Genomic DNA, 16468 nt, shown 5'->3' with positions numbered 1-16468 from the left:
CCCGCTGAGCAGAGAGCCCGATGCAGGGCTCTCTGCTCAGCGGGGAGCCTGCTTCCCCCCTCTCTCTGCCTGCCTCTCTGCCTCCTTGTGATCTCTCTCTCTCTCTCTCTCTCTCTCTCTCTCTGTGTCAAATAAATAAATAAAATCTTTTTTTTTAAAAAGTCAAGTGAAATGAAGAGTTCACAGGAAGGCATAAAAATGCTCAGCCTCACTTTCGTGAGAAATGCAATCAGAGTTACATCGAGCTATGATTTTTTTACCCACAGGGCATCAAGGTGCAGGTTTGACAAATGCCAAGCAGATGAAAGTGTGAAGCAACGGGCTGCTAGGGATAAAGCAGATTCAGCCTCACTAGAGGACAATTCAGCATTACCTATCCTAGTAAGAAGTGTAAGATCCCCTGGAACCAGCACTTACGGTAGGACATGTGTTCAAAGTTGCTCACTGTCCTTGGGGTATGATGGGAAACTCTCTGTGGGAGAAAGGCGTGGAGGGCTACTTCCCTGGGTGCTCTACAGAACCTTTTTTTTTTTTTTTTAAGATTTTATTTACTTATTTGACAGAGAGAGATCACAAGTAGGCGGAGAGAGGGGGAAGCAGGCTCCCCACTGAGCAGAGTGTCCAATGCGGGGCTCAATCCCAGGACCCTGGGATCATGCCCTGAGCCGAAGGCAGAGGCTTTAACCCACTGAGCCACCCAGGCACCCCTCTACTGAACCTTTTACATTTTGTTCTAAGTGAATGTATTACCGATTCAAAAATACACAAAATTCCAAAATTCAGAAGGGCCCTAAGCCTCAGGAGGGGAACCCTATAAAAACAAAGCCATGTTGGCGAATGGGTGCAGAGTTTCGGTTGGGACAATGATAAGCTTCTGGAGATGGACGGTGGTCACTGTCATACAACAGTGTGAATGCATGTGAGGCCGCTGCACTGTCCACTCAAAGATGGTTAAAATGGTCAATTTTATGTTTTGTGTATTTTACTATGATAGAGTTAGTTTGAAAACAAAACAAGCACATGAGACTGAATCATGAGGCCACATTCAAATGCCATCATTTCCAAGACTCAGCCACACTGATGAAACTCAGGGGCTCAGACCAGCTGAATTCTCCATGAATAGTCCTGCTTGAATATAATGTCATCATTCTTAATAAAGGAACTTTGTTAATTGTAAAGCTAAACTGCAATTTTTAAAAGTTTTTTATTTATTTATCTCCACACCCAACATGGGGCTCAAGCTCACAACCCTGAAATCAAGAGTCACCTGCTCCTTGGACTGAGCCAGCCAGGCGCCCTAACTAAATGACGATTTAACTTTGCTTTGTGAGAGTCTACAAAAACGCAATGCAGGGGAAAAAAATCTTTTGCCCCAACGACATGAATTTGATTTCTCCCTTAAAAAATGTGATGTTGGTGATGATTACAGAGTGAAATGGCTCATTCCAAACCATAATGTACACTCTCGATTATACGAGGAAGCCCCAGCAAAACTGGCCTAGAGTACCGAAAATAGTGAATTTAGACATCAAGAACTGAACAGTTAAAAATGCAGTGGATAGATACACAGAGAATGGAAACACTAAAACATGTAAATATGTACTCCATTTTGTTGCAAAAATGTGTCCCAAAAGTGCTAGAAAGGCCATTCATATGAATCACAATACAGAGAATTATTCTCCTTTGTTCAGTGATGGAGATGCAAGAGTTGAACAGAGAAACAGCTATTGCTTGCAAGTTCATTTTTAGAAAGATACACACACACACACACACACAGGTTTCCCCACTGGTCAGGAGGAAGCTCCAGTGACCTCCACCACTGAATTCTAATTCCCCTCTAATCCACTCCTCTGTAACTTTCACTTGACATTAACAACCTGGACACTGTCTACTCCAGTCCAATTAGAACTATCTGCCTCCCTCCAATTAGACCCAGCACCTCGAAAGTAGGAACAGTTCTGTTCATCCATTCCTCGGTGACTAGCCCCTTGGAGTGTGGGTTTCATCTCTGCTGAATGGAAGAGAATCTGAAGCCCAAATCCCTGCCAGTCCAGTATAACCACAGTCTTATCAGGCAGCGAGGACTTCGAGTCTGCAATCCCTTTGTGCATACGCTGCCAGCAGGCTTTATCGGGCAGTATCACTTTCTCACAACCTTCATTTTAGAAGTGGTATTTTATATCATGATGTCACTTCAGGATTTCTCAATTGTCTGACCTCAAATGACATGAGTATCAACTTGTTGGTAACTGCTGCTATTGATAAAACAGCAAATCTCTATTTTGGACTCATTATCATTTTGCAAATTTAGTTCTTTGGAAGCATCGCCAGCTCCTGGGCGGGAAATGGCACCTGCAGTGAAGCCATTCACTCGAGGTCCTGACGGTCCCTTTGTGTGGCCTCTCCAGAGCCAAAGCGAATGGCTGCATGCAAAGCATACATGTAGCGGTGCCCAACAATGAGTAGGGACTTTCTTCAGAAGCTTTTTCACTGACAAGATGACCGAGTCCATCCAACCCTCAGTTCTCCATTCACAATTGATTGGTTACGGGAATTCCCGCTTTGTCTCTAATCTGCACATTTTCTTGGGGCTTTCCTTGTGCTTAGGAACGAAGAACGTTCCTTGTGTGTAGAACTGGAAGGCTCTTTCACAACACGTAAAGAAAAGATATTGCCGATGCCTTCTCAAGCATGTACGGCCCAGGATCTCAAAAAGGATTATGGGGAATGAGGCATCTCCAGGCTGGCGGCGCACCCAGCTCCGTCTCTGGAACCCCAGAGGGTCACCAGCACAGCAGCACAGAGGCCCTCCATCTGTGGAAGGTTACGTGCCCCTGGGAGAGACAACGGAGCCCCTCCTCATAATCCTCATCATTTGGAAGTGGTTGTCTGATCTCTGCCTTTCCTGCTGTGTCTGAGCAGCCCCCATCTTCAAGCACTTTCTGCATCCCAGTGGGAATCTCTGCCTTCTGACCTGTGCCCAGCTCCCACTAGGACGTCACCCCTGGGAGGGTGGCCACCATGTCTGTGCCAGTCACCGCTTGGCCCGAGTCTAGCACAGGGGCATCATCTGGCATTGCCCAGGGGCTCCCTATTTTGAATGGCTAGAGGTCTGGTCTCACTGGTGAAACCAGCTAAACCTGACGGATACGTGTTGAGTAACTCGGCCGAGACCGAGAGGACAATAATATTTCACAGTGTAAATAAGTAATATGAATCTCTTCTTAGATTTACAATGAGAACTGAGAACTACCCGTTGTGTTCCTTATAAAATGGTTTCTTTCTGCCAAAGTTCATGTGGCGCTGTCAGAAGCAGCAAATGGCCTTGTTTACTTGTCGCCTAAACCTAAAGGGATGAGACAGTGTCCTGTGGTACACAATTTACGAGCCTCTTCTATCAGGTACCATTTACATTGTTTGTATGCTTCCTGATCGTTTCCTGTATATTTTATAGACATACTTTCTATTCGTTACTTACTCCTAAGTTCTTGCAAATGGCATCCCCTGCCTGTCTCCCGAAGCTAGTCAGAGTGGGCACTGAATGAATGCCTGAGGAACTGACTCATATATTCTGTACTCCCAGTTACCTTCCAGGTAAGAGCTGCTAAATGTCAGCATTTGGCTAGTGGAAGAGGTTGAGTGACCTATCATCCCGGTTTTTCCTGGACATTTCCAATGAAGTAAATGACTAATACCATAAAATAAGAAAATGGTTTTATTCCTAATTTTTAGCTCCCATACAGTTTACAAATACACGTTTACTCTGATAATACGGCTTTGCAACTAGCAATGCAACTGAACTAACACCCATAAATACAGGTGGGGAGACAATTAACATCCACTAATGTTTCTCTACATAAACTATTCCTTTCATGTCATTTTTTTAAAAAAACAATTGCAAACAGACTACATAATACATGGGCAAAAAGGCAATTAAGTGAATCTCTCGAAACACTAAATGTATAATAAACAGTGCATATTATCAACATTTACATGATTCACATCAAAATGATGACATCCTAAAACGTATTCCTTTTAAAGGACAGATTTATCAATAAAATATTACATATCTTTTAATACTCTGGTACAATACTTCATATACTGCAGGAAAATTAAATGTAGGCTAGTCATCAGCTTAATAAAGGATCCTTTTCCATTAGCTTTTATTAATAAAAGAATCACAATTATGTCATAAATAAACAGGCAAATTATTAATTACATGATTTGAGGTTTAGGATGAAAACTTGTAAAAATTAGTTTGATATACAGTAAAGTCATACAACACACTAAAACCAACTGTTTAATATTTTTGCCTTGTGTGAACTGCCCATAGTGAAAAAAGAACAAACTTTTCAATGATAGAAGAAACAATAAACTGTATTTTCAGGAGGAAGAGGGAGAAAGGTTTCAACAACATTAAGGGCTATTACAGATTCTAATAAAGGCATTATGAAATCAGGGAGGCCATGTGCTTGCTATATAAAACTTTATTCCCCCAACAACATACAGAAAACAGAAACTGCACTGGGTGTGTCCTTATGTCTACAGTCTAAGTTCCCCTCATGGATTAATAAACTACAACAAAACACTTCACAATTGCATACCTTTCCACATTCCCCCAAACTAGAAATAACCCAGGATGTTATATTAGTTCTTCAGATCCCCAGTAAAGGTACCCCTAAAAATAACCTTGATAATCTTCTTGGCTGTTCCAAAGCAACTGGGCTCCATAAAGAATGTACAAACACCAAGAAAGTCGGACGGCAATTTTCTCATGCCCATTTTGCCACCTCTGAAAAGTCACTGATTCAATGGGAGAGACGACCATGATTTTCAGGAGGGTCACCCACTGGAGGTGAGGTGTCTTTATATATATATATTTTTTTTAAAAAGCTCTTAGGACTCTGAAATTTGGCTTTTTTAAAAAAGAAACCCCAATACCATGTGTCAGATAATTTCTTCACCCCAAATACAAAAACCCTATGAATATCATTTTAAAATACTCAACCAGCTACAGGATATTGTGCAAATTTAATGTCTACCAGCAATCCAGGAGCAGACTTCATCCCTGTATCTATCACACCTACTTGCCAGGTAACCTGATCAACCTATTCAAGTTCTGACCGCGCAGGCCCCACACCTCTGACCTCCTCACAAAGCACCTCTTTGGAACTTCCATTTCCATAACTTTTAACACCTGCACCTCCAGCTCCCCACATTTTCATCGCCCCTCTCCCCGATTCCATCTCGTGGAGAGGAATCTCATCTGAGAACCTGCAATCCCCTTTTCACCGGACACATGACAAACCTGAGCAACCTAGGGGCTATGACAATCTTGTCTTGGCAGAGGTTTACATAACATGATAGCTGGCTGACTTCGTGGAGGGAAATCTAAATAAAATCAATGTCCTGTAACAAGCAAAGCTAGCCTAGATCAGGCGATTCTGTTCCGAGCACGGAACAACTCCATCTTAAGCTACAGGCAGAGACATTAATGCAGCAGGTAAATTTGTACAATCGAACCCTTGTATGCTGGTGAAAGACTTTGCCCTCAAAGTCCAGAGTCTCAACTATAGCACAAAATCAAGGCAAAGGAGGAGAATTCAAGGCGACAATGCAATAAAAGGAGTAGGATTCAAGACCCTTGTTGCAAATACTGAACTGGAATCTCTTGCTTTACAGGCTTGACAAGAAGACAGTAGTCACTGACATTCCCCTTAGAAGGTGATTACCTTTGGGCCACACCAGTGTTCTAAAGCCATTCTAGGTTCACTGGGTTGGGGGGGGGTGTTGGGGGGGGGCGTCAATGTGCATTTTGTCTGTGAAAATGGCGGCGGAGGCAGTTCCCAAACTACCTCAAGACTTCACGGGAGTTAAAGACCTCAGAACCGAAGCACTTGAGGGGCTGGACCGGTCGGGAGCCAAAGCAAGAAGACTGCGCAAGGAGACCGTAACCTAATGGCCAAGCCGCCATGGCACTTTACCGTCTTTACAAAGTCAACCAGTGATTCTTTCACTGAAACACACTCACCGAAGGATGATTCCACACACAGGGCAAAGAGGATGTCTTTGGAGAAGGCACTTCAGGTAGAACGGTAGCAAATCCTACTGCTTGACTAGAACAAAAATGAGCCACTGCTAATTCAGTCAGAGGGGCGGCGACGTCGGAATGAACCCGCGCGCGGGGAGGAAGCACCGCCTGCGCCGCCTGCGCCGCCCTCCGCCGGAGCCTCGGGGTGGGGTGGTTCTGCGTTCAGATGCCCTGCCCCCTCAACACAGCCCTCCTTAGGGACCAGTTTCCCAAAGTGCTGGTTCAGAAAATATGCTCAGAGCCAGCACATGTGGAAGCTTCTAGAAGGCCCTCTATTTGTCAGTCTGACTTCCAGCTTACACCAGCAATCGCAAGCAGCTTCCACTTCCCAAGGTCATGAGCAGCTTCTCCTTCTAACCATTGCTGTTCTCGTGTGGCACTGCTTCTGACAGCCCATTACTCCGGGGGCCCCCCGTGGATCACACCTCTCCACTCCATGCCCTGGTGCCATCCCCCTTCCCGAATCTGGGCTGGCCCTGGGATGCTTTAATCACGAGAGGGCAGTGGAAGTTCTGGGTGGCCATGTAGGCGGCCAGCTACCCTACTGGCGAGGCCACTTGGAGCCATCGCACGCAGAAGGAAAGGCCGGGCACCTGCAGAGAGAAGCCCACCCACCCCTGACCACACGGGCAACACCAGTGAGAGGACAGGAACAGCTCAGCGGAGCCCAGCCCAGACTGAAGAACAGGGAGGAGGCAAACAAGAGAAGTATTGTTTCAACCGCTGCGTTTGGGGGTGGTTTGTCACCAACAATTGATAACCACGACACTGGTTGGTTATCCACACATGCGCTTTTTTTCCCCCCCCTAAATACGAGACAATGACTCAAATGAAAAGAAAACGTGACAAACATTTTCCCACCACATCCTTCTCAGCCTGGTCATCTGCTAAGAAGAAAACACATCTTTTCTCCCAAGTTTCCATGATTCTTTTTTCCCATGATTTTTTAATGGCAATGCAAAGGTAGATAGTCAACTTCTGATAGTCTGGGGCCACTGGCTTAATTATCATTTAGCCAAAAAAAGAGGCCATCAAATGAATTACCCACTACTGGATAAGCAATGATAAATGAAACTGTTCTCACTGCCACAGGATGTTGTCACCTTTTCCAAAACGTTTTTCCTCTTATAAAAGCCCTGTCATCCCTCAAGAAGAGAAAAATAATTGAATTTTTAACGTCATAAAAAGAAAAGAAAATGCCAATAAGTAGAATCTGAATCACCATCATCATTAAAATATAGAGCACAATTAACGGCTTCCTCAATTTAAAATAAAATTCTATAAAATATAACACTGTCTACATTGTAGAGATGATTTCTTCTTATCTGAGGAAATGAGTAATTGGTAATCAGGTATTGTCGAGTTAGAATATAGTGGTCTTTAAATGGTTCTGAATTTTGCTTATCCAAAGGTAGTCAACCACAACACAAGCCTTCCAAATTCAAATTCATTCTTCGCATGTACTTTCTTTCATCTGTTCTTGATCTTTTCAGGGAGAGGGTAAAGGTCCACATCTGGGGAAGAAATAAGCTAGAATTTTTAAGGAGCACACATCTAAAAGTTTCTCAAGGCATTAAACCATTTTCAAGCGCATTGAAATCTTTTAAATGTACTACCCATTGAGATGGGAATTTCAACTTGCAACATTGAAACTATGAGTTTCCAACATCCCTCACAACCTGGGTGGCTATCTATAGAGGTGACTGAGGGAGGAGACGTACAAGGGAGAGGAGATCCCAGAGACAGTGCTGGAAGGGATGTGGAGGTGAGAGGGGTGCAGGCCCGGGGAGGCCAAAGCCCGGTCACACAGCCAGTCAGGGGCCAAAGCGGATGAGAACTCGGGCATCCTGACGCCGACCCTCCAGAGCTGTTGCCCTGCTTCCCGGGCCCCCAAAGACTGTCTCCCCGCACAGCTTGGGTCAACTGACTCTAATACAAATGGAAGGTACAGTGACCCCTGCCCTTCCTCACCCACATCAACCGTCTCTCTGCCCCTCACAGAATTAATTCCGAATTATGTTTCAATCCTTAATGAACTCAAAAATAAATCCAGCTTAGGAAAAAGGAGCTTAGGAAGAGAAAAAAGAGGCTGGTTTGTAAAACTTCGTTGTGGTGCCCCTCGCTAGAACATTCACAAATTATCTGCCTGTTAAAAACCCCACCAATGAGGGGCGCCTGGGTGGCTCAGTGGGTTAAAGCCTCTGCCTTCGGCTCAGACATGATCCCAGGGTGCTGGGATCGAGCCCCGCATCGGGCTCTCTGCTCAGCGGGGAGCCTGCTTCCTCCTCTCTCTCTGCCTGCCTCTCTGCCTACTTGTGATCTCTCTCTCTGTCCAATAAATAAATAAAATCTTTAAAAAAAAAAAAAAACCCACCAATGACATAAACCACCGGGAGCACGTCCATGTAAATACCTGTGTCTGTGCTGAAGTCTTGCTGGGTGTTCTCATCTGAAACTTTTCTGCTGCTGCATCAGACCCACATTTTCATAGACTCTAGCATTATCTTCTCTCATTCTGAAAAGAAAAAAAAAAAGAAAGAAAACATGAATAAAAGCGCTGACTACGCTAAGCGCGCACGGTATTTATAAAGCACATAATCCATTCTTTGGGAGACCCGAGACGGTACAGACACAGGCCCCAGGAGCTAACGCTCTAGGACAGGCTGTGAGACACGAACATACAAAAGCAAGCTAAGAGTAGAGTAAGAGTCTTGAGCCTCTGTATTCTCTGGGGTTGGAGGAAAGCGAGCCATTTTTCTGGCAGGCAGAGCAAAGGAGGCTTATAGGATGAGGTCTTTGAATAAGGCCTTCAAGCAGGGTAAAATGTGAGCACGTAGAAAGGACCGGTATTCATTTCAAGCGGAGGGATCCTAACAGGCAAAAGGTCCAAGGAAGGAAAGAGCAGGGTCAGTGAGGCCCACAGACCCACGGAACCCTGAATCCCGCTACATGAAGGGGAACAGTGAGGGTGAAGCTCATGGTGGTGTAGGGCCCGGGGATGGAGGGCCAATGCACCAGAGGCCAGACTCCATTCTACTGAGCAGAATGGAGATCAGAGCAGTCCTTGGGGGACAGAGGACCCAGCAGCCATAGATGCCAACCTGAGAGGGACAAGAAGGGGCTTGGGGTCCTAGGTCTAAGGAACACAATGGGAGTGGAGAGGCAGAGAATGTGTCACGTGGAGAGGCCACTGGGGTAAGTAAGGGAGCGGTCATAGTTCCTGCGCTGTGCCAATATTCAGGGAAAGCTCTCTGGCCAGGACTCTGAGCCCTGATGAGCTTGGCGCCACGGCACATGACAGCAGACTGCAATTTAAAATATCAACTTTCCCGATCAGTCCACCGGGAAAGCAAAAAGCGGGCAGAAGAGGCAACGTGGAGGAGAGAATACTTTTGCTGTGTAATTTCATTTCAATGTTAACTAGAAGCCAAATGTAAATACAAGCCTCATATTTGCTATCTAAAATGTGTATATAGAGTATTAAAGTCAGCAGGGGTTTAAAAATCCACATCAGAAGCAAACAGAGATAAGACTCTTGGGCAAAAATAAAAAGTAAATGTTATGCCACAGACTACCTTAAAATATATAGAAAAACAATAATTTAAGACTGTCGTTCACATAATCGATTTAACAAATGTTTTCCTAACACATATTTTAGCTTAAACAAGGGGTTGGCAAAGTTTTTCTGTCTCAGTCTCTGGCATATAATATTCTCTGTGCTGCCTTTTTTTTTTTCTTTTTAAATATAACACCTTAAAAACCTTTCGTGAGCTGTACAAAAACAGGCATGGCCGGAATTTGGCCTGAGGCCTCCAGTTCGTGGACTCTTGGTTTAAAGGCTCAAAGAAGATTTCTGTTCTCTGCTGACAGGAAAATTAGCAGATCATGATGGTGTTGAGACATTAATGGTCAACTTACTTACTTTTATTTAGCATAGAGTCTTAAAACAACCAAAGGGGCATTACCTACCTTTGTTGTCTATCATTAACAAGAGAAATCATCCCCACCCCGTAAAAAGGAAAATTAGATTCTTCTTAGAGAACCACCACTGGATAGACTGATAACCTCACATAATCATAGTTAGTGTACCAATCAGCCTTTGGTTTAGGTAAATTAAAATTTAGTTTAGAAAGCCACTGACACACTTGTTAATCAGCAGGGTAACAATAATGACAGGCATGTGCTGCAAAGACCTGCTGGTTTTTTAAGCTTTTCTATAGGACTGTGTTCGGATAGAAAGAATTTCCTTCATTACTACTTACTCTGCACAAGATGGTGTTGGGGTACAAGGCGGGAGGGGACTCTGATCTCCACTTGTCTGGTCCGTTAGAGAATACTTAATATTTGTATATTCATGCCCTTTCCTCTTGCTTTTCTGAAAGGTGAAGATTGCATATATGAGGAAATGGACTTTTTTAAAGGGAAAAAGAAGCAAAGAGGCATTGTACCAAAGACAGATGGACAGACAGGCAGACAGAAAGGCTGGACCCCGAATAATGACACACCGATCAAATGTTAGGGAATTCACCTCAATGTAAGTAACACCATACAAATGAAAAGTACTTTTGAACCATATAATTCAAAAGCACAGAGTCATGCATTAACAACTTACTATATTAAACCAAATGCATCTATTTCTGAGCTAAGAGAGAATTCTCACTTTCTTTGCCACATTAACATCTAATCATTTCATAGTTCACTTGCAACACATTTAATGATTCTCAGATAAACAGTTGGGAAAAGAGTTCCAGAAGTTAAGTTCACCCCGTGTAAAAATGGCCTACAGGTACAGAAGATGGTAGCGTTTTACTGTATCCTCCCCACCTCCCCCCTCCATCCCAGAAAAGACGCTAGCATCTTTAAAACTTCATTTTTGGCTCTAATGATACTCTTGGGGAAAAAAAAATTGGCAAGGAAAACCAGTAGAATGTAATCTCATTACAGATGCAGAGTGAACTATATTTGGTAGGAGTCCCGGTTACACGATTTATCACTCTTCACTCCTAAGTTCACCTAAAAACAACCAATTCTGAAAACTGAACCCACCAATCATCATTATATAATGGTGCCTTCATTCAATGATTATTCAAGAAAACCAGCAAATATCAGAAAGGGTATCCACATCAGATACTGACACAGAGCGGGGACTTCCACTCGCCGCTGGGGAGAGGCTGAATTGGTGCACTATTGGTCCGAACTCGCAGGACTGACCAGTTGGTATCCAGTAATAACAAAACTATATTCGACAACCTTGAACATTTGCTTCTTGAGAAACTCATACACAGAAGCCTAAAAGGCCTATAAAAGGATGTCCAGTGACATGTTATTCTTTTTTTTTTTTAAAGATTTTATTTATTTATTTGACAGAGAGAGAGAGAGATCACAAGTAGGCAGAGAGGCAGGCAGAGAGAGGAAGGGAAGCAGGCTCCCTGCTGAGCAGAGAAGCCTGATGCGGGACTCGATCCCAGGACCCTGAGATCATGACCTGAGCTGAAGGCAGAGGCTTAACCCACTGAGCCACCCAGGTGCCCGAAACGTTATTCTTAATAATGTCGACACCAAGAGAATAAATCGATGTGATGTATTCATACCATGAAATAATATGCAACAGTGAAGAGAAAGAACAAAAAGAGAGACTGTGTGGGGCGCCTGGGTGGCTCAGTGGGTTAAGCCTCTGCCTTCGGCTCAGGTCATGATCTCAGGGTCCTGGGATCGAGCCCCGAGTCAGGCTCTCTGCTCAGCAGGGAGCCTGCTTCCCCCTCTCTCTCTGCCAGCTGCCCTGCCTACTTGTGATCTCTCTCTCTCTGTGTCAAATAAAGTCTTAAAAAAAAAGAGAGAGAGAGAGAGAGATACTGTGTGTTTATCAAAACAGTTTTCATAATCAATGTTAAGTGGAAAAACAAATTACAAAACAATAAAACAGTATGATACGCCTGATGCGGGACTCGATCCCAGGACCCTGAGATCATGACCTGAGCTGAAGGCAGAGGCTTAACCCACTGAGCCACCCAGGTGCCCGAAACGTTATTCTTAATAATGTCGACACCAAGAGAATAAATCGATGTGATGTATTCATACCATGAAATAATATGCAACAGTGAAGAGAAAGAACAAAAAGAGAGACTGTGTGGGGCGCCTGGGTGGCTCAGTGGGTTAAGCCTCTGCCTTCGGCTCAGGTCATGATCTCAGGGTCCTGGGATCGAGCCCCGAGTCAGGCTCTCTGCTCAGCAGGGAGCCTGCTTCCCCCTCTCTCTCTGCCAGCTGCCCTGCCTACTTGTGATCTCTCTCTCTCTGTGTCAAATAAAGTCTTAAAAAAAAAAGAGAGAGAGAGAGAGAGATACTGTGTGTTTATCAAAACAGTTTTCATAATCAATGTTAAGTGGAAAAACAAATTACAAAACAATAAAACAGTATGATACCATCTGGCTGAACATTCTAAACATATAAAACAGTGTTCTCTATTGTGTGTAGATTATTGGTATTTGTATTTTAAAAAGAGACTGGAGGGCGCCTGGGTGGCTCAGTGGGTTAAGCTGCTGCCTTCAGCTCAGGTCATGATCTCAGGGTCCTGGGATCGAGTCCCGCATCGGGCTCTCTGCTCAGCAGGGAGCCTGCTTCTCTCTCTCTCTCTCTCTCTCTCTCTCTCTCTCTCTGCCTGCCTCTCCATCTACTTGTGATCTCTCTCTGTCAAATAAATAAATAAAATCTTTAAAAAAAATAAAAATAAAAAATAAAAAGAGACTGGAAGCAGGGGTACCTGGGTGGCTCAGTTGGTTGAGCATCTGACTGCAAACTTAGCTATTGCCCTGTAGTTCCAGGGGTAGAAATGAGGGGTGCACTTGGGCTGACAGCTGTGCCTGCCATATTCGATTGCTGTTATAAAAGGAAAAAAGAGGGGTGCCTGGCTGGCTCACTCAGAAGAGTGTGTGACTCTTGATCTTGGGGTTGTGAGTTGGAGCCCCATGTGGGGTGTAGAGATTACTTTAATAATAAAAAATAAATGGGAAAAAACTTGGAAGAAATGTGACAAAACAAAATGTTCAATTACAGGTATAAGTACTATTATTTTAAGGGTTTTTTTGTTGTTGTTTTTTGTTTTTCAAAATGAAACATAAGGGGTGCCTGGGTGGCTCAGTCGGCTAAGCAACTGCCTTTGGCTCAGGTCATGATCCCAGGATCCTGGGTTTGAGCCCTGCGTCAGGCTCCCGGCTCAGCGGGGAGTCTGCGTCTCCCTCTGCCTGCTGGGCCTGCCATTCCCCCTGCTTGTGCTCTCTCTCTCTCTCTCTGACAAATAAATAAATAAAATCCTCAAAAGTAAAAAATAAAAATAAATAAATAAACAAAATGAAACGTAAAACAAATTTAAACCCACTGGTGAAGGTTCTTCTTCCTCTCCGTCCTCAAAACTCACCCCAAAACATCAAATAAAAAGCAGAAAATCTTATTTCGCATACAACAAGAGTTGTTACGACTCCAACCTATAAACTATAAAGCAACCATATGTGAACATGGGACCAAAATAAAAAGGAAGCCGCACAGCCTAAGAGATTTGCTGTCTGACTCTTCACAGAAAGAGCTTGACATTAATAGGCCCCTAGCTGCTTGCTGTCTCTCCGCTCCCTCATGTGGTCTGCAACTGTGTGGAAAAGGAGACGTCCTAAAGGACAACTGGGTGACAAGATGCAAAGTGCTGGGGACCTTGGATGACCCCGTGGAGCTGAGATGCCCACTTCCTTCCCAAATGGACTGCCAACTCGGATTTTTATGTTAGAAGAGAAATGAGCTTCTGTCCTGTTGAAGCCACTATTAATTAGACTGTAAAAGCAGCCCAACCTGTCTGTTACCTGACCAAGCAGCCGTCACGGAACTTACAGTCTAGGAAAGAAGTTACAAAAAAGAAATCCAAGGAGAAAATGTCTTGTTTACACAGTATTTTAATGTTTTGAACAACTGAGGGGTTGTTGTTTTTTTAAAGATTGTATTTATTTATTTATTTGACAAACAGAGATCACAAGCAGAGAGACAGGCAGAGAGAGAAAGGGAAGCAGACTCCCTGCTGAGCAGAGAGCCTGATGTGGGGCTCGATCCCAGGACCCTGAGATCATGACCTGAGCCGAAGGCAGGGGCTTTAACCCACTGAGCCACGCAGGTGTCTCTGAACAACTGTTTTTAAAAATTGAAACGCCTCAAAAAGCAGCCATAGATTCTTAGCGCTGAAATACTGACTCCCACAAAAAATGAGTTTTTAAAAGACAGAATTTAAAATGAAATATTAAGGGGCACCTGGGTGGCTCAGCGGGTTAGGGCCTCTGTTTTCGGCTCAGGTCATGATCTCAGGGTCCTGGGATTGAGCCCTGCATCGGGCTCTCTGCTCAGCGGGGAGCCTGCTTCCCCCTCTCTCTGCCTGCCTCTCTGCCTACTCGTGATCTCTGTCTAATAAATAAAAATCTTAAAAAAAAAAAAGAAATATTAAGTGGAAGACTTGGCAGAGAATATCACTTATTTTAAAACTCGTTCTGGACAGTTGGGCATCTGACTGTTGGTCTGTTCAGGTCTTGATCTCAGGGTTGTGAGTTCACGCCCTGTATTGGGATCCACACTGGTGTGGAGCCTTATTAAAATAACTTAAAAAGAAAAAAAAAAAAACCACCTTATTCTGGAGTTGAAAAATCCTAACTCTATTTTTTTAAAGAAATACACAATCAGAAAGTTGAAGTATGAGCTTGCTTCCTGCTCAACACTTTTCTAAATTGTGGTAAAAGAAAAACGACAGACAACATGAGATACAGGCTCCTGACAAAATTCTGAGTGCACAATGCAATACTGTCAGGTATACGCTATTGTTATGCATCAGATCTCTAGAATTTTTTCATCTTAGATCACTGAAAGTCTATACGCACTGAATAGCAACCTCTGTTTCTCCCTCCCTACTAAATACTTTCTTGAAAAAAATCAGTATTTTTACATATAGTGATTACAAAAGAATTTTCTAATGGGGAATACTTAATACAAATGGGACAGGAATTATTTCAGTCAATTAAGTTGCTCAAGGAAAAGCATAAAAATACTGGAGTTTCTCTGCTTGTTTAGAAAGAACAAGAAATAAAACTGATCCACAAATCAGATGAGTTCATTTCTCAGGACTGTGACAGCCCAGGCTGTCCGTATAGAACAAGAAAAAAATCTCAGGGGATAGAGATTGTTTTGATTTAGGGGCAGGGTGTACAGGGAGATTTGTTACGGAGCCCTAAAAAAATGGTCTCAAATTGATCTATCCTTCCCCTGAATTCAAGGACATAGCAGAGTTACCAAACCTTTTGTAATATTTATACTAAATCTTACAGCCTTGCCAGTTGACACACAGTCAAGGTTGAAAGGAGGGTCCAACCACAAGTCCTGAAAATCATCTGGCATTAAATATCTTGCCATGTGAAATTAACTGCAGTCCATTCTTAAACTTTAATTTACAAAAAAAGCTTCAGGTGCCTGGCTGGCTCCGTCAGTAGAGCATGCGACTCTTGATCTCAGGGTCGTGAGTCCGAGCCCCGTGTTGAGCAGAGAGATTACTTAAAAAAAAAAAAAAAAAAATTAAGACTACAAAATAAAGCATATATTAATTTTTTTTAAAAGCCCAAAAGCCAAGAGCAGGAGGAAAAGGGACAAATGAAAATCCTCTTGGGGCATCTGGGTAGCTCAGTCTGTTAAGTGCCCAACTCTTGATTTTGGCTCAGGTCATGATCTCAGGGTTGTCAGATCAAGCCTCACATCAGGTTCCATGCCAGGGGTCGGGGGGGGGGGGGGAAGGGCAAGAAGCTGACTTAAGAGTCTCTCTCCCTCTCCCTCTGCTCCTCCCCTCCTCTGCTTGTGTGCATGTACTCTCTCTCTTGCTCTTTCAAAAAAAAATTAAAAGAAAGAAAAAATGGGATAAATAAAGAGACAAATCTTCCTTACAAAGGAATTCTAAATAAGAATTTAGAATTCTTATTTAAGAATTCTTAAATTTTTTATTTAAGAATTTAAATTCTTAAGCTAAGAATTTAAATTAAATTAAATTCTTAATTTAATAATTAAGGCGCCTGGGTGGCTCAGTGGGTTAAGGTCTCTGCCTTTGGCTCGGGTCATGATCCCAGAGTCCTGGGATCGAGCCCCGCATTGGGCTTTCTGCTCAGCAAGGAGTCTGCATCCTCCTCCCTCTCTCTCTGCCTACTTGTGATCTCTGTCTGTCAAATAAATAAAATAAAATCTTAAAAAAAAAAAAAGAGGAGCGCCTGGGTGGCTCAGTGGGTTAAGCCGCTGCCTTCGGCTCAGGTCGTGATCTCGGGGTCCTGGGATCGAGTTCCTCATCAGGCTCTCTGCTCAGCAGGGAGCCTGCTTCCC

At 43.6% G+C, this 16468-nt stretch overlaps 1 protein-coding gene across 1 annotated transcript in view; it reads right to left on the bottom strand.

Annotated features, from left to right (window-relative positions):
* Positions 1-3702: 3702 nt before the first annotated feature.
* Positions 3703-16468, bottom strand: part of LOC111156454 (protein tyrosine phosphatase, non-receptor type 11) — a 91344-nt gene continuing 78578 nt past the window's right edge. Inside the window, exons 14-16 of the mRNA XM_022517374.1 lie at positions 10354-10466; positions 8505-8606; positions 3703-7605 (exon numbers count right to left, since the gene is read on the bottom strand). Of these exons, the coding sequence (XP_022373082.1) occupies positions 8537-8606; positions 10354-10466 (183 nt within the window). The 3' untranslated portion in view covers positions 3703-7605; positions 8505-8536. The remainder of the gene's footprint in view (positions 7606-8504; positions 8607-10353; positions 10467-16468) is intronic.

The sequence above is a fragment of the Enhydra lutris genome, unplaced genomic scaffold, assembly GCF_002288905.1.
Source record: "Enhydra lutris kenyoni isolate GAN:26980312 unplaced genomic scaffold, ASM228890v2 scaffoldscaffold46, whole genome shotgun sequence".
Lineage (NCBI taxonomy): Eukaryota > Metazoa > Chordata > Mammalia > Carnivora > Mustelidae > Enhydra > Enhydra lutris.
The sequence above is the reverse complement of the archived record's forward strand: the minus strand, read 5'-3'. Positions and strand labels throughout refer to the sequence as shown.